The 17,092-nt window shown below is 43.3% G+C and overlaps 1 protein-coding gene across 1 annotated transcript in view; it reads right to left on the bottom strand.

Annotated features, from left to right (window-relative positions):
- Positions 1 to 10,691: 10,691 nt before the first annotated feature.
- Positions 10,692 to 17,092, bottom strand: part of kcnh2b (potassium voltage-gated channel, subfamily H (eag-related), member 2b) — a gene marked incomplete at both ends in the record, with an annotated part of 209,618 nt that continues 203,217 nt past the window's right edge. The window contains 9 exons of the mRNA XM_079234338.1: positions 10,692 to 11,084; positions 12,164 to 12,247; positions 12,436 to 12,541; positions 13,359 to 13,548; positions 13,631 to 13,775; positions 13,875 to 14,026; positions 14,161 to 14,263; positions 14,480 to 14,673; positions 15,931 to 16,183. Of these exons, the coding sequence (XP_079090464.1) occupies positions 10,692 to 11,084; positions 12,164 to 12,247; positions 12,436 to 12,541; positions 13,359 to 13,548; positions 13,631 to 13,775; positions 13,875 to 14,026; positions 14,161 to 14,263; positions 14,480 to 14,673; positions 15,931 to 16,183 (1,620 nt within the window). The remainder of the gene's footprint in view (positions 11,085 to 12,163; positions 12,248 to 12,435; positions 12,542 to 13,358; positions 13,549 to 13,630; positions 13,776 to 13,874; positions 14,027 to 14,160; positions 14,264 to 14,479; positions 14,674 to 15,930; positions 16,184 to 17,092) is intronic.

Genomic DNA, 17,092 nt, shown 5'->3' with positions numbered 1-17,092 from the left:
ACACCTCCAATATAATACAGTGCTAGGTTATATATAAGTTTCACCAAAATGTAATATTGTTGAGTAAATTTCTCTCTTGTGTGATTTATGTTCCAGCCTGAAAAGATAGAACCTAGTCAGAACGAGGAGACAAGAGAGAGAGAGGGAGCGAACGAGGACAAGAGAGCGAGGACAAGAGAGCGAGGACAAGAGAGAGAGGACAAGGACGAGAGAAAGAGGACGAGAGCGAGAGGACAAGAGAGTCAGAGCGAGGAGACAAGAGAGTCAGAGCGAGGAGACAAGAGAGACAGAAAAGAAAGACCACAAGGAGAATAGAAGCAGGAAAGTTAATATCCCCAAAAAAACAGCAGCGCCGAGTGTTTACTACGAGGATAGAAGTGCGTCCGAGGTTGGCTGATACTAACTTATGGCTAATTTACCGGCGTTAGCGTCCTTTTACTGGCTCTAGTAAAGTCAAAATTGACTCTAAAAATTAAAACAATATTTCGCTCAAAAGGTAAGAAGTTAAAGCTTAACTTGACACCATTCAATCAGCTGAAAACGTGATACGATCATTTTTATCAATATTTTAAGTGGCATTTTATCGGAATTTTCGCTAAAACGGGTCCGGAAAAGGATGCCTTTCCGTTAGTAGTGTAAATCAACTTGATTAAGGAAGTAGTCATCATGTTTTTGCGACCGTTATCGAAGTGCATTATGGGGATTTGGCGGGCGAAGTTGACGTTCCTTCCGTCCTGCACCCTTTTCGGACCAGGCTTGCATGTCATCATCGGCTGAGACTGTTTTCAAGGTGAGTGAAATCATAAGTGTTTATAAGTTGATATATGTAATGTGTGAAGTTAAATTATGTTACAATCAGCCAGTTGCCAAACCTCGAAAAAGTAAAACAATAATTTAATTTAAAAAAAAATCCAGACTTTGCTTTGCGAGTGACATTACTACGTCTGCTCCACTTACTGAGACTTCAGTCTTCTCTGCCTGTGTCTGTCTCTCTACTTCAGCGGTGGCTGGTTTGAACTCAGAGATGCAAGTGGCAGCTAACGTAGTAACAGTTACATGCTAATGTACGTGCTAAGGTACTCTAGCTAACGAACGTAGGTTAGCGCTAGCTAACGTTACTTGGAGGTGCATATTTACAAATTTCTGCACAGTTGCAGATAAAGATTAGGCTATTGTTCTGAGCTAACGCCACCAAGCTTCAGAAAACAGGGCCCTATTTCTCGTACCTGGCTAAACAAAGTCAAGCAAATGTCCTAATCTCCATCTTAAATTAGCGAGATGATTGACATCAGGCTATCTGGGTTTCTTCACGGCTGATCCGCGCTGAAACGGTCTCGTTATTTCTAGCCAGACGTCAGTCATCTGGATAAATGCGCGTGCGCGCTCCTCTTCAGAAGGGATAATAATGGAGCACTGACACCTCGATGTTCTAACAGTACAATGGCAAATAAACTTAGAGGAACCTCTTTTTATTTCTCTAATGAGAAGCAGGAGATGATCATGAAGGCATATGAGGAAGTCAATACCGTAGTCATTCACAGCAAACTCGTTGCGAATATTCCAACGTTTTTGCAACATTGTTGCCGTGAACGCAACTTTAACTCCGCCCCCGCTGCGAGACATAAGCGTCGCAAATATATCAGACAAGTTAAATGCGTCAGTGTTGGGAAAACGTATCGGCAAATTTGAAGTGCTTCATCACCCAAATCAATCAGATTATATTTACGAATAAATATATACTTATGAGGATATATGTACTGTATGCACGTATGAATCATGTGCTATATATGTGTATGGGCGGATCAGTATGTATGTATTATTCATAATCAGAAATTCAATCAATTGAAGCAGTGTCACGCCGGAGCACTAATGAAAGAACCCAAATGCACGACCCAAGGCAGAGAGTAAAGTTCACAAGAATTCCTTTACTGATAAAGGTAATATTGCAACAGGATAGAGTCTCTGGAGAAGGACCGCCGAAGGTTCTCCCGATGTAACTGGGGAGGGACTGAGGCCGGTCGGCAAGGCTCTGACCCGCTGTGGTGAGAGCAGCTGTCTCACTCAGGGGAGAGTAGAATCGTCAACGTAAACAGTCCAGGGTCATTCACAGGAAGGCAGTCAAACTCGGCAGAGGTACAGGCAGGGATCGGGCTTACTCGGAAACGAAGGGACGTCGGAATCAGAACAGGATATCAGGCAGGAAAAACGCTGGTAAGTTGACTCACAGGTGAAGAAAAACGAACTGGCAACGAGACAAGTGAAGCACAGAGTATATATACACACTGGGAGGGGAGTTAACGAGACACAGGTGAAACACATCAGGGCAGGGAGAGGTAATCACACATGAGGAAGTAAAGACAGCAGACATGACACAGGAGGATGATTTCAAAGTAAAACATGAAGTGACAAGACAACAAAATAAAAGCACTGCCGTCTAGTGACGGTTGTGACAAGCAGTGAAAATAAATTGTGTGTGATTCTCTGTATTCTCATCACGATCACCTTAATCATGTTCTACAATAATGATATGTATGGTGTACTAATAGCACTGTCATATAATTATGAGTGCTTTCAACACATCCATAAGTTTCTCAAGAGCTAAATAAACTTAAGAACAGCGGCATGCAGCGGCAGTCTGTGTCTGAGACGGGCGATCAGCTGCGCCTATGGTGATCAATGTCCGCGGCTCGAGAAGCTCTCGTAAATAAATTATTTCTTGCCGGCAAAATCTATAGCGCCGCGTACAGGAAGTCATGATAATGTAAAGGATGGATCCTGGCGATCTGAAAGAACTCTCTCCCTATAAAACTAATATAACTAATATCGCTCCTTCATCAATGAGGAAGGGAGCTGCCTTTTTTGTCCGTGGGAGTGGCCAGCTTATCCAGTGAATTTCAGTAAGCCTGCCCGGGAGCAGGTTTAAATTTTTGGATGTGTTGCTATGGTGATTTATCTAAGCTTGCTTCGAGAAACCGAGAAAGCCTGACCTACGTCATCTTATCCTGACAATTAGCCCGCTAACTCAGTAAGCCAGGTACGAGAAATAGGGCCCAGGTTTTGTCAAGCTAAGTAAGTTATTCAAGACATGTATACCGTAGCAAAAAAAAAAGCACATTGTTATTACCCTGCATGGTAAATCCTAAATAACTAGTAATTTACGGTGGTGATATTGAGACTTGCATGTAAGTATGTAACCCCCCCTCTCTCTCTCTCTCTAAACTTAAACTTAAAATATGTGTATTTCTCTCAGACAATGTTTTAGTGTGGTAACCCTAAATCATACGCACACCCATGTATCATCTTTTATTCTACTTGCCTGTTTGATCAAAACATTTTTTTTTTGCCGTATTCAAATCAACAATTCATGAATGTGTTCTGTTCATAAATACCATCTTCCTAATTGATATTTAACCTTTGGCACTGCACAGATCATATTTTACTTAACTTTGTATTGGCTTTCAAAAAAAGAAGGAAGATTTGTCTAAAAATGAGTAAATTTTGCAATTAGTCCACTTTGTGTTTTCCATTTGTCTGATTGCATTAAAGATGTGAACGGGTTATTTGTGGACATATGCTCTGATTGGACTGTTTAAAATCAGCTTTGTTCAGTAAACTCTTCAGTATGTACAATTCTGTTTTTATCTGAATAGGAAATCCATGACATCCACACCAAGCACACCACTGTTCTCCACGCCCTTCCTGTGTATCTGCACAAGGACGTTTCTGGATTATTCAGAACCTGCACAGTCAGTCTTAAATCACTACCATATTCTACTGTGTATTATGTAAACAGTTCATCAAAATACTAATATCTTTTAGGACTTACCTTTGTTTAGTCTAACCATACAGTTTTTGTGTATGGTCTGTGTTCTTTCTCCTCACTACAAAGGAACTGTATTGTCAAGAGATAAGATGTTCAGTTAAACATTTTCCCGAAAATGTCCTATGGCTTGGTTTCAGTCTATCTCTGAAAATCCCTCACCTTTCGGCGAAATTCGCCGTTTTGAAACCAAAATATGTCATCCATGTGAATCACGTAGATCCGAAGAGTTTTTGTTTTTGGGAGGATCAACTGTCCGCCGTTTCTGAGATTGGAGTGGGACACGAAAAAAAAACTGAGGTCGTGATCATCTTAGCAATAGAAGATCTTTGACGTCGCGAGTCTTGGCCAATCAGCGTTAAGATGTCTACAGCGGCTTCATTTCCCTCCCACCGGTTTAATAATAGCAAGCTAGTCAGCGTGCTAACACGTTAGCTAACGTTGTTGGAGAGACAGCGAGTGAGATTACTGGCAGCGGAGAGTCCGTGGCAGCGTGTGACGACAGACAGGAGAGCGGCGAGTCAGCGGCACTGCAGTTCTACCTACAGACACCTGACTACATATAAGGAGAGGACCAGTGGAGATTTTATCCAACTTATTTTAATAAAAAAAACGAAATGAGTTTCCTCCGTAGGGTGGCCGGGCTCCTGTTTATATTTAAGGGTTTAAGATCTACGTGTAGGAAAAAGTATATCCTCTAGTTAATTATAATCTATATAGTTATGCGGTTATAATCGCTGTCACACAGAGAGAGGTGCATGTTCAGGTTCACTGGTGGAAACATTATTCAGTGTTCTATCTAGACTAACAGTGACGTCTCCTCAAAGTAAAGTGGTATAACAGTATGACATAATATGGTCAAATAAAAAGGCTGGTACATTATATATAGTATGGCATATAAGTGTAATATTATGAAGTGAAATGTAGTAGTAGCAAAACAATATTCAGTATAGTATAGCAGTATTGCATATTGTAAGTATTAAGTCTACAAAATATATATACACACACACACACTACCGTTCAAAAGTTTGGGGTCACTTAGAAATGTCCTTATTTTTCAGAGAAAAGCACTGTTTTTTTCAATGAAGATAACATTAAATTAATCAGAAATACACCCTACATTGTTAATGTGGTAAATGACTATTCTAGGTGGAAACGTCTGGTTTTTAATGAAATATCTACATAGGTGTATAGAGGCCATTTCCAGCAACTATCACAGAGTGTTCTAATGGTACATTGTGTTTGCTCATCGCATAGAAGACTAATGGATGATTAGTAAACCCTTGTGCAATTATGTTAGCACAACTTAAAACAGTTATGCTGGTGAGAGAAGCTATACAACTGGCCTTCCCAATGCATAGCATCACATGTGTGGGTTCCATTATACTCTCAAAATGGCCAGAAAAAGAGAACTTTCATGTGAAACTCGCCAGTCTGTTCTTGTTCTTAGAGATGAAGGCTCTTCCATGCGAGAAATTGCTGAACATTTGTCTGGGTGACCCCAAACTTTTGAACGGTAGTGTATGTATATGTATGTATGTATGTATGTACGTGTGTGTATGTATATGTATATGTATATATATGTATATGTATGTATATATATATATATATATATATATATATATGTGTATATATATATATATATATATATATATATATGTATATATATGTGTATATATGTACACTTGGGTATTGACAAAGGAATAATTAAAACCCATAATGATCATAGTTTGTCAGCTTCTCGACGAGTGACGCTGTTCGGTACTGACTTGCCCGTCACTGCACTACACTCAAAATGCATCAGATTGATGCTTTAAAATATGGAATATTAAAATTTTTCTTACGGGGGAGCATGCCCCCGGACCGCCCTAGAGGGTTAATATCCTTCTCACCTTTTTCAGCCCTGACCCGTTTTCATGCCTGCGTATTGCTGGACCTGCTGGAGGGGAGGGAGGCACGGGAGAACCAGAGCCAGGACTGAGCGGGTCAGAACATGCTGCAGTACAATGAGAGGTTCCTTGTAAACACTACCAATGTTGTCCACAGGGAGCGCCAGAATCAACACAAAATGAAAATTCCTTGTAGTGGCTTAAAAGAAAGAGTTGCTCCTGGAAATTTTAGGAATAATTGGTTGATGTGGTCATTGTAAACATTTTAAAATCCTAATATGCATGTATGACACAGTAAGACAGGAAACAACACGACTTAAATGTGGAGAGAAACACAAACCCAGTAAAAGACAGAAGGATCAGTCCCGACATCATACGTTTGCTTTCAAAGAGGTTTATTGAAAGAAATATTTTTGAAATGTTATAAAGTTCAACCATTGATAATGCTATCACACAATCAGAACCTAGAGATTCACCGTTTCCCCCTCCAACTTTCTTCCACATTTGATATGAATAAGGTATTACCAATCTATGGTTAATAGTCCACGGTCTGCCATAAAGTATTAAGAAGATTGACCATTTTCAATTTGTTTTGATGTGGTTGGCATCACACAACTCAGCACATGTTAAAGACATGCTATTGCTAACATAATTTAACACCTCGGGCACTGAAAATAAAGCAAGCAGTGGTTGGAAACGGCTCTCAGAGGTGTCGATAGTTGACTCTTCAGAGGGCAGCCCGTCCCAGCTGGGCCAAAGGAGGATTTGAATTATTTTAGATGCATTTGATTTAACTTCCTTGATCTTTGGGGAAACGGTCATCAGTTCTGCCCACACATGCATCACACCATTACAGTGGTTCGCAACCAAAGATACAAATATACAATATAATATTGTATCATCTAGGATCACTACGTTTGCAGCTATTCAGTACCCATTTCTATAGTAGTGTGTGTGTGTATATATATATATTTATATATATATATATACATATACACTACTATTTTGAGAATATATATATATATATAAATATGACTCTCCCGTAACCCGGAAGAATTCAGTGTTTCACTCTACACACAGTTTGCAAGCATACAGCAAAAGAAATCAGCTGCTTTGCACGTCAAACCCCCTCATGATTCTCAGGGCAGCATGCAAGTAAAAATGTGCACGATATTAAAAGTCTTCAGCTTCGTCATCCTCATCACCCTCATCGTTGCATCCGTTTCTACCACGGGAGGCTTGATGCACGTTTTTTATTTTGTAGATTTTTTTCAATCGGGTGATTATTTTAATAAGAAATTAGAGCAGACTTTATTTATTTATTATATTTTCCTCTATAGTATTCTGCATTTCAAAGCATGCCAAAGACTCTTTTTTTCAGTTTCTGCATAGTGCTGGCTATACAAGTGCCAAAGACTTTGATTCCTTTACAAGTAGTAGAAGTTGGTATGTACAGGCGAGGAGCAGGCAGAGCGGATCCACTGTAAACGGTACCAAACCCCCTCCTCCCCCGGTGCTCAAAATATCTACAAAGACAGAACGCAAGTCTGTCATAACTCAAAAGTTGAACAGAGCTAAAAAAAGCTCAGCGGTATGGAAGAGCTATTAAGGAAGGTGTGTGTGTGTGTGTGTGTGTGTGTGACTGACTGTAAGCTGGGTTTATACATCTGTGTTTAAATGCAAAAAGGGGTGAAAAACACTCCTTCTACACCCTCCTCCAACAAACACACCCCCAGTCCCAAAGTGCACCCTCTACTCTTATAATATGCAGTATGCATTACATAAACGTAGTCTGTGGCATTGAATATTCCACTACGGTCTACCGCCAGGAGGATGAGTCGACCAAAACCACCTTCTGGTTTCTCTGAGGTCCTCGTTCTGAGCGTAGAGAGACAGTTCAGGCCACGAGGTGACTGGTATTGAACGCTAGCAGAGCTCTCGCTACAGCGTGCGTGATGGCGAGGAGAGCCCGCTTTGTGAAAATCACCACCTCAGCACTACACTGTTTAAAAAAAGAAAAAGATTCACTGGTAAAGAAGTGGACGGGACTCTAGATTTGGTGAGCGGAAGCTTATCGAGCTTTTGGATATCCGTGATGCAGACACTTACATTTTAAGGGGCTTCTAGCTGCTTTGCACCAACTGCGATTCAAAATTGAACATGTTGAATCACAGTATTGACAGTACCGAGAATCACAACCCCCAAAAAAGTGATTTTCACTTTAAAAGAACTCGAACATCATAAGTTAATGCAGCGACATTTACATGCGAGTTTAAAATGGCGCCGGCGGTCGCTTGCTTTGGTTCCAAGCTAAAGTTACCCTCGGCTGCAGCGCCTGTGAACACAGGCCAAACAGGCCACGTGCACAATGTGCGTAGAATGTGGCTTTGCGTGTATGTGCGAATTGATCAGTATAGAATAAGTCATAATAATAAATAAAATAGAACGGGGAGGAACGTGTTTACACAGACAGCCTTCTCATTAACCCAAGACAAGGTGATAAAAAACAAAGGCAGAGAGAAATAATCCTACAACAATAAATAAACACAAGAGCTTAGACCAGTGTGCGGCCAAATACAATCTTCACAAGTCTGCCTTAAGGGGGCGCTCCAAACGGAGTGGAGGTGTCCTCCCTTCTGATTGGTCGGTTTGGAGTTGCGAGATAAAGGAAAAGGGGCCCTCTAACATCATGGACACGTTCCTGAGTCTTCATGAAGCATCTGCACTGTTTAGGAGCTAAAGTGCTCGACGTTAGCGGGCTGCAGTTAAGCTGCTACAAGTCTTAACTGTTTAAAGGACTATTGCACTTCTTCAACAGGCTGCGGGATCATTTTGTACCAGGGGAGGCAATTTGAAAACGTCATAGGTTAGTTATTGAAGATATTAGGTGTTTACTAAAAGGGTTCATCATTGCACATCTTTGCCTGCCCTGAGGAATCTGGGTAATCTCCAGACCACCGTCTTAACAGCAGCACCACTGCATAGTGTTCTTTTCCATCGCCGCCATCATAGATAACATTGCTATTTATTACATTTATATATGATATATAGAGATAGTTAAAGGGGAGAGAGGTATGTGATAGACATGCATTCTGCAAAGTGTGAAACCTCTGACTGTTAAATGATTTATACTTAGTTCCAGGACAAAATTTAGTTTCAGAAATTCTTAGTATGCTAGGAATACCTTCCTCTTGAGTCTGCTTCATTGAAAAGGAACCCACCTTGATCCTGCGATCACGTCGTTCATCATGAACTTTTCATTTGTTTTTCCCGGTGATGTGTCGCGCCACTTCCATGAGGCCCAACCTTCCACTTTCGTGATATAATATGATGCAGGCGGAAGAAAGATCACGGAGGCCTAGACCAAAGAGCGACAGATGGTCCAAACTACTACCAGGCTCTTCAATTGCAAACCGATTGGTGCATCTTTTCTTTCTGCCAGTTAGCCTATCTGTACATATGCTGCACCTTCACACCTCAAAGATGTGTGTTGGCAGGCTGCTAAAATGATCTGAGGGCTTCTAAATGGGAGGCCAGATAGTTCATGTAAAGTATTCTGAAAAGCAGTGGTGCTGAGGTATGTTTTCTTTCTCCTGGGATCCCTACTGCTGTAGTAGTGAGAGTAATTGGGGGAACTCCTAAGTGTTTTAAATTGCACAGTAAAGGGTTTTTATTTGTGCTGGCTAGATTCCAATTGATCCGTCCCCCGCCTGTTTAAACCTCTGAAACCAGTCCAAATGTGTCCTCCGCGTTAGAATCCAGTGACTCTCTCCAGCGAGTGCAAAAACCAGGACAAACTCAAAACACGTGAACAGATAATGGGATTAACGCACACTCACGCATCTCTTCTTGCTGATTGCATATTGCACTGTACATAGAATGATGGCGCATTCGGCTGGTCGTCGTAAACCAGCAAACTTGCTGTATTTACGGAATCGCAAGACAAAACCGGTTCATGTACAAGCTGAAAGCATTCTGGGCGCTTGCTCAGGTGAAGAACAAAGTAAGGACCGATGAAATCTGAGGTAGCAAATTCAACTGTGACGAACAAGATTCACTATCAATCTCTTTTTCCTTAATGCATGTGCTTTGATTTTTTTTTAATGAAAGCAGGCCAGTGTCATGTCATCACATCGTCATAAATTGTCCGTTTCTCTTCAAGGTCAAAGCTTGTGGTTTTAGTAAACGTGGGTTTCCTGCTTTCCTGCTAGGGCAGCTGATATGTTCATCGAGAAAAAATCATGGCTTTTAACCCTCCAGTTCCCACCCCTGAGGTGCAAACCAGTCAATCCAGTGTGCTCTTGGGACGAGGGTGGGGACCAATGACAGAACGGAACAGCAGGTTTCCTGTTAGGCCAGCTAACACTACAATTCACCAACCGGTTTGCAAGTTTTTCGGAAGCGCCACGGACATAGAGGATAGAATAAACATGATCTCCATCGGGTTTTCAGTGCAAGACGTAAATGGCTACTTGTTTTCGTCGTTGTCTAGTTCTTGACGGTCGTCCAACGCAGGACACAGCAGTAAAGGGATTCTTCTACAGGACAGCAGTCACCTGTGTGTGTGTGTTGCATGTCGTCGTTCAGCAGGTCGACAGAGAGGCGGACTGTGTTTGTGAAGCAGCAGAGAGGAGCTCTGCTCTGTTTGTGGTTTTGGTTAAAGATTGTACCGCTGTGCAGCTCAGAAAGCTCCATGATGGGTGGATGGGGGGGGGGACTTCAGGGAGAGAGAGAGAGAGAGAGAGAGAGAGAGAGAGAAAGAAAGAGAGAGAGAGAGAGAGACCCCCTCCCGCCCGGCTTCACTGTCTGAGTAGAGTGTCTCTTAGAAAGTCAGAGGTGAAAGGTCAGAGGTGAAGGTACAGTAGCAGGGTGCCCTAAAGGGGTTTGATGGTAGGTACAGTAGTTGCCTCTCAATCCCCAAACGGTGGAAACAGGAAGGGACTCTCGTTCACTCTCTGTACCCCCCTCCTTTCCCCTCTTCCTTAGCTCCCCCCTGGGTCAGAGCTGTGTCGCTGTGGTGTCCGTGAGTCCAGAGGGATCTGTGATTCTTGGAGCGACAGCCTCCTTTGGGTTTCCTGGTCCTGGGAAGACACCCCCGCTCCAGCTGCCGGCCCGACCCCAGCGCCCATGCATTCCCCCGATCCAAAGTCTAACTCTGCTCCTAAGCTCGACCCCGTTGCTAAATCTACCGCGACACATGAACCTAAGGCGGGCCCGGAGATGACCCCCGTCCCTGTGCCCAGTCCCAGCTCCAGGTCCAGGTGCTGCCCCAAGCTGTCCAGTCCCTGGTTGGGGCTGATCAGCGAGGCGTCCTGGGGCTGAAGGGAGTCAAGAGGCTTGGCTGGGAACTCCTCGAAGTGCTGCAAATCCAAGATCTGCAGGGGAAGAAGGAGGTAAATGGGACTGGCAACTACAACTCTTTTACTTATTAATACTCACAAAGTCCGGTTATTCTTTTATGAGGGTTGTTGTGTGCTGTGTTTACCATACTTATATTCTAGTTGCTTAGATAACAGGGTTCTGAGAGCCCATTCAGATACATTTGCAGTCTAAAGAATGCATGGAGATAAACCTATTCTCATGCAACAGTTTGTATGATAGGTTTTGAAAAGTTCCTCCTCATTTCTTGTGTGTCCAGCAACACGTGTCAATTTCCTCTTTTCAAAATAAACTTCAATCAAACAACAGTAAGGTTTAGGCAAGACAACTACTTGGCTACGTTTAGGAAAAGATCGTGAAATCCTTAGTCAGGTTTTGGAAAAGATTATTGTTTGTGTTAAAATAACCACAGAAGTGCTGTTACTAAAGTCCGCAAGTTATGTGACAAAAACCTCAACATTGACTCTTCATGTCACACGGGAGAGATGGCTGGTTGTTGGACCATCTATCTGCCTGCCTTGTGTTTGCTTTAGCCGTCTTTAAACATCCTCCTTCATGAGTATGGAGTGAACATACTAAACAATTTGATTAGATATCTATGACAGGGTTCATACACATTCTGACCAATGGATTTCATGACTTTGTGAGTAAATGTCGTATTTAAACTAACAATGAGAATTCCAAAGCATACAGTAAACCTTAAATGACACAAATGAATGAGACAATAGTTTGATTAAAAGAATAAACATTTATATAGATCCAAAACATTTGGGATTTTATTTTTTTCAAGGACTTTTCCAGGCCTGGAAATAACCATTTTAAAATTCCATGACTTATCCAGGTTTTCCATGACCGTAAGAACCCTCCTATGAATATTACTTTTCTTAAGCATTGCTAAGAATACTGGATGAAACCAGTCTGACACAAACATAGGAAAGCTACTAAATATGAGAAGTACCAATGCAAAGTTTGGGGATTAAAAAGCTTTACGGGCTTCAATGTCTCTCGTTTATATTCACTGTGGACCAATGACAGCCTCCAGTCAGCAAACACTTTACTAATACATTTGCCTCACCTGTGACAGGGAGGTCAGGGTTTCTGTCTCCAGAGGTGTACCGGGCTGGACCAGTCTCTCTCCTGGACCAGGGTAAGGTGAGACCTGCAAGAGACAACATCTTATTGGTCTGCAGGAGCGCAGCCCTCTGTCTGTTGGCAGCTGGGGTCAGCGTCTGATAATAATGGAAGGCTGTCTTTCATCATTGGGTATCGCCCAGAGACATATGCTTGCCTGACCCCTGTAACGGCAAGCGTCATGCTGTGTGTGTGTGTCTGTGTGTGTGTCATCACCTGAGGAGGCGATGAGACGGCGCTGTAGGCGGGAGGAACCAGGGCCATCTGTCTCTGCAGCAGCTGCATGATGGCTCCGATGTCCGTCGACATGCGACTCTCCAGCCTGCACACAGTATTTGGCCGACGAGCCGCTGTTAACGGCTACACTTGTATTCTATCAATTTCATTTTAGTTATTATAAAAAGGACATTCAAAGTGCAGATGTTATCTCTGCATTTAAAGGGTTTTTTATGGGTTTTTATCCTCCCGGTTCTAATGTTGTGCATCGTTAATATCAGTTACAGTACCAAAGGACTCAGCAAGTAAATCACAAACATTCGGGAACATTACTGTCTGGTATGGGTAACTGTGTGAGAGAGTAGCCATGGTAACAACATAAGCTGAACCAGGAAGTCACTCTGCTTATCCGTTTAATCGCCAGATCCCAACGGTGAAGTTAGTGCTCATTAGCATTCAGAGCTGCTATTACCATCTGTATGGGCATATTGTTTTGTCTACCCTCCAATTCTCGCATAAACTTCTCACTCTAATTATTAAACTTTTCTAAACTCGGTTTTGCTAATATTGCATTTTTCTTTCTCTCATCCTGCTTTTACTTCTGGAGCTGGAACAATGTACTTTTCTCACAGGGGTCTGAAGTTTTATTACATCTCATTACTGTGGGAATACATAAATTGAGCTCTACGCATACAGGAGGCTTCTATACAGCTAATGAGGACTCGTCCTGCAGGGCTTTGTTCCACTTTTTCAAGTCTGCAGATATTTCCACTATGTTGGGGGTTTCTCACTACACACCGCTACTCCCCATCCACACTTCAGCTGGAGACGCAGCCAGCTTCACACGGTGGGCTTTAAGGCACAGCCTGTGGTCACTACAGGTGGGCAGTGAGACCGACACCCCGACCCTCGACCCGCTGTACCTGTTGAGCTGTTTCTGCAGCAGGTCCAGGCGTGTGTCCAGCTGGCTGCGTTGCTGCCGGCTCAGGCTGTGCAGCGACGTGTTGAGGGTCGGAGGGGAGGTCAGGCTGCAGCTGGGAACCTCCTGGTACTGACCGCCCCCGCGACTCTCCCCCCAGAAACTGAAGATGTGGGACACGCCCGAGAACGCTCCTGAGGGACACGGAAAGGGAGAGTGAGTTGGCGTCACAGTAGAAGTAAAAGGCACGCGGACGCCGGTCGGCTCTACGTTTACCCGACAGAGCATTGCAGGTGTTCCCAGTCTTGGGGTCTCCGTCGGCCTCGGTGTTCTCGTTGTAGCTCCTGGACGTGTGCTGAGCGTGCGGATTCTCCAGCATCGCCGGCGGAGGAGCGAGTCTGGTCACAATCGACTCCCCGCCCTGTTAGAGGAATAGATCCAGAACATTAACACCCGGTTGCATTGAAACAACGGCCACCACGAGACAATAAATACTTGAGAAGCAGACAGGATGCTCTACCTCGTCGCCGCTGGAGTGCGAGGACACCAAGCTGCGGTGGGCCTGCCACTGCCGCTCAGGTGCCCCCTCCTGTTTTTGGCTGTTGGTCGTTTCCCTCTGTCTCCGTCTCACGGACTTATGGGACTTTTTGATTTCTCCGGCGTCTGCGTCATCTGGACACAGGTGTGTGAGGAAAGATTTACAAAAGAGAGGGAGATTGTAAGTAGTAACTTTCCAAAGAGGTTTGCCAGGTAAACTGTTTCTTATTTGTTTGTTTTCATGTGATGAGCTATAAAGGGAGGTTTACCTTTTTCTGTACGTCTTCGGAATGATAACTTGCGCCTGCGTAGCTTGTTGAAACCCCCACAGTTGGAGTCATCGCTGCCCGGAGAGCCGGGGATCATGTTGGTCTGGGAACCAGCATTAAATAGACTTTATTAAAAGATCAAAAGTAAGAATGAGGTGTTCTTTCCAAAAGTAAAAATAACATCTCCGCCTGGATACTTCCACCTAACAGCACAGGGAACACGACTAGCTGCAGAGGATAGTAACAGCAGAGCTACCGGTCAGTGGCCCTCGTGTTTAAGCATTCAGGACGTCTGTCTTTGACGAGGCTGTGAACTCACATCTCGGAGGTTGAAGGTGATTTCCAGGTTGTCCCAGAAGTGGTCCGCGAACTCCGGATACATGTCCAGCACCTCCAGGACGTCTTCTCTGAAGATCTTATGGAGGTCGCAGTAGGTCAGAGCCCTCACGTCGGCGTTGGATTTCCCCGGTCGGGTGTACAGGTTGATGGGCTCGCCGAAGATGTCGTTCTTCCCTGGGAAAGGTGACGAGAGAGAAAGAGAGACAGCTTCAGTCGCTACTCCATCCTGCACCAGCAGCCAATAACAACAAAGCACACATGACAATAATGATACTGCTTTTTAGGTCAACTGAAATCAACCAGATACATATTTTATGCAAGTGTGATCTTTGTAAGGTTTCCTGACATTTAGAGGATTTTTTCTCTTTCTTTAATTATAAAGGCAAAGTTTAGTTGAAATGTGACAGTGGGACAGTGTGAGTTTTCTCTCATGTTTATCACTTAAGAACAGGTTCTATTACTGTTCTTTATATTTATTTTTCATCTGTGAAACAAATAAAAACAGGTGACGTTTTAATTCACACAACTTGCTAAAGCTCATTATAAATTAGCTTGGGCTTAAAGTGAATAGAATTAAAACTCATCTGGAAGAAAACATAAATACTTTTGGACATTGGAATAGTGGTGAACGTCAGCCTCTTGTGGTCAAATTAAATATTACAGCAAAAAACACTTCAGATAAAAAAAATTATAATCATGTGTCAACAAGTTTTTCTCATTTTTACCTGTTTTCACAGATTAGAAAAGTAATTTAGAAAAATTGTCCAAACTATTTTTCACTTGTTTCAAAGATGAAAATGTTTGTTTGAATGAACCCGTCATGATAAACAACATAGTATATCTCAAAATGTAGGCTCAATGGCAAAATAAAAAAGAAAGTGTTAAATATATTTCTCAAAGTTACTTGATTCTTCTCCGACCACCAGATCTCCTCCCCAACCTTTTAAAACATTAAGTTGACTGTATTTTAGGTCAAGGCATGCTACAGTCACAGAGTTATTTATCTGCACACTGATCCCGTCCTTTACTGTGTTCGGCTCTCAACTATCAGGAGTAACACTTAATGCTCACCAGCAGATGGAGCTACCAGCTACAACATATTGTTCAGAGGCCTGCACAGAGTCAGAAAGAGACATTTAAGCTTAAACTAAAGAGAACATGGAACCCTGTCATAGTCTGGATTCACACAGGAGGCTGTGGACCGAAACAGAACTGGTATTACGACTGTCCTGCTGACAAGTCGGTGCTTTCCAGTGTGAGATCTACCCTTACTTCAGGTCTCAGGGATGCAGCCCTGATGGACGAAACAGTTTATACTTTAAAATCGTCTCCTGTAAGAGTTCTTTTCTAATAACCTCAAAGTTAACATAGAAACAGGGGCTTAAAACATACATTGACAGATCCCTGTACATTAATATATTTTTTCTGTACCCAAGATGGCTACCACCACATCTCCTCTCAGTATCTCTATGGAGCCCCTGGAGATGAAGTAGAGGGCCGTGAGGACGTCCCCAGCGTGGACCAGCGTGTCCCCCGGCGGGGCGTGGGTGGTCTTGAACTTCATGGCCAGCGCCCTGAGGCAGCCCTTGGTGGAGCCTTTGAAGGCTTTGCAGTTCTGCAGCAACGTCCGGTTCAGGTGGAGGCAGATGTCCGCCTGGAGACACTCGGGGAAACCTTTCAGCACCTGGGGGGAGAGGGAGGAGAGAGGGGAACAGAGGAGGACGGGGAAGGGGTGGGATGAAGAAAGTGGATGAATTGAAAGTGAAAGGTTACATCAGCATTGATACATGCCATCAGCGATGGATGCAGTGAACATCGAACTAATGTCACACAAATGTCACAGATTATGGATGCTTTAAATTCTAATCTTTTATGAGGTGAACCCCGGAGTGGGCGACCAGCGTCAGCGCCTGGTCTTCTTCCTCTATCACAGGGCCTTTGCGAGGATTTTTTAGAGCTTTGCAGCAGAATGAATGGGCCCACCGAAAGAGAGTCAGCAGGCCCTTGGAGTATAATTAATATGAAGAATTGTTGCAACTTTAATGAGTTCCCTGCAAGCAGCAGAAGAGCCGCAGCTCCTTTAAAGCAGCAGGTTCTGTGCTCTGTAACTCTCTGGCCGACTGCAGAGAACTGAACTGTGTACAAATATTGCGACACAGCATTTCTTTCTCTCCATGCCTCTCTTTTATTTCTCCTCTCTTTCTTCATTTCCAGCCTTAAATGGGCTCCGACTTCATCTCTCTTCAGGCCGACGTCCGCTTCTTACTTTCAACATTCGTCTCTTGCATGTTTTCACCACCCGTCTCGATATTCTGCTCTGAGTTACTGCCTCATTGCCTTTTACCTCCACCCCTGTTTTACTCAGGTAATGAATCAATAATGCATAGCGCCCACACACACACCTCGGTACATGTTTCACAGTCTAACATAAAGAAACATGGAAATGAACCTGACAAGCCCGTCTAACCTTTCACGACCCGAATGAGAACTCCATCTTGTGACTGTGAATAACAGTTAACTACTTCTCCCTGAACACAACTAGCATGTTGCTGATGTGTGAGGTGGCCCAGAATGTGCTGCTGCATGCTGCTGA

The sequence above is a fragment of the Taurulus bubalis genome (assembly GCF_910589615.1).
Source record: "Taurulus bubalis genome assembly, chromosome: 18".
Classification (NCBI taxonomy): domain Eukaryota; kingdom Metazoa; phylum Chordata; class Actinopteri; order Perciformes; family Cottidae; genus Taurulus; species Taurulus bubalis.
Note: the sequence above shows the minus strand (reverse complement) of the source record. Positions and strands in the feature narration are given on the sequence as shown.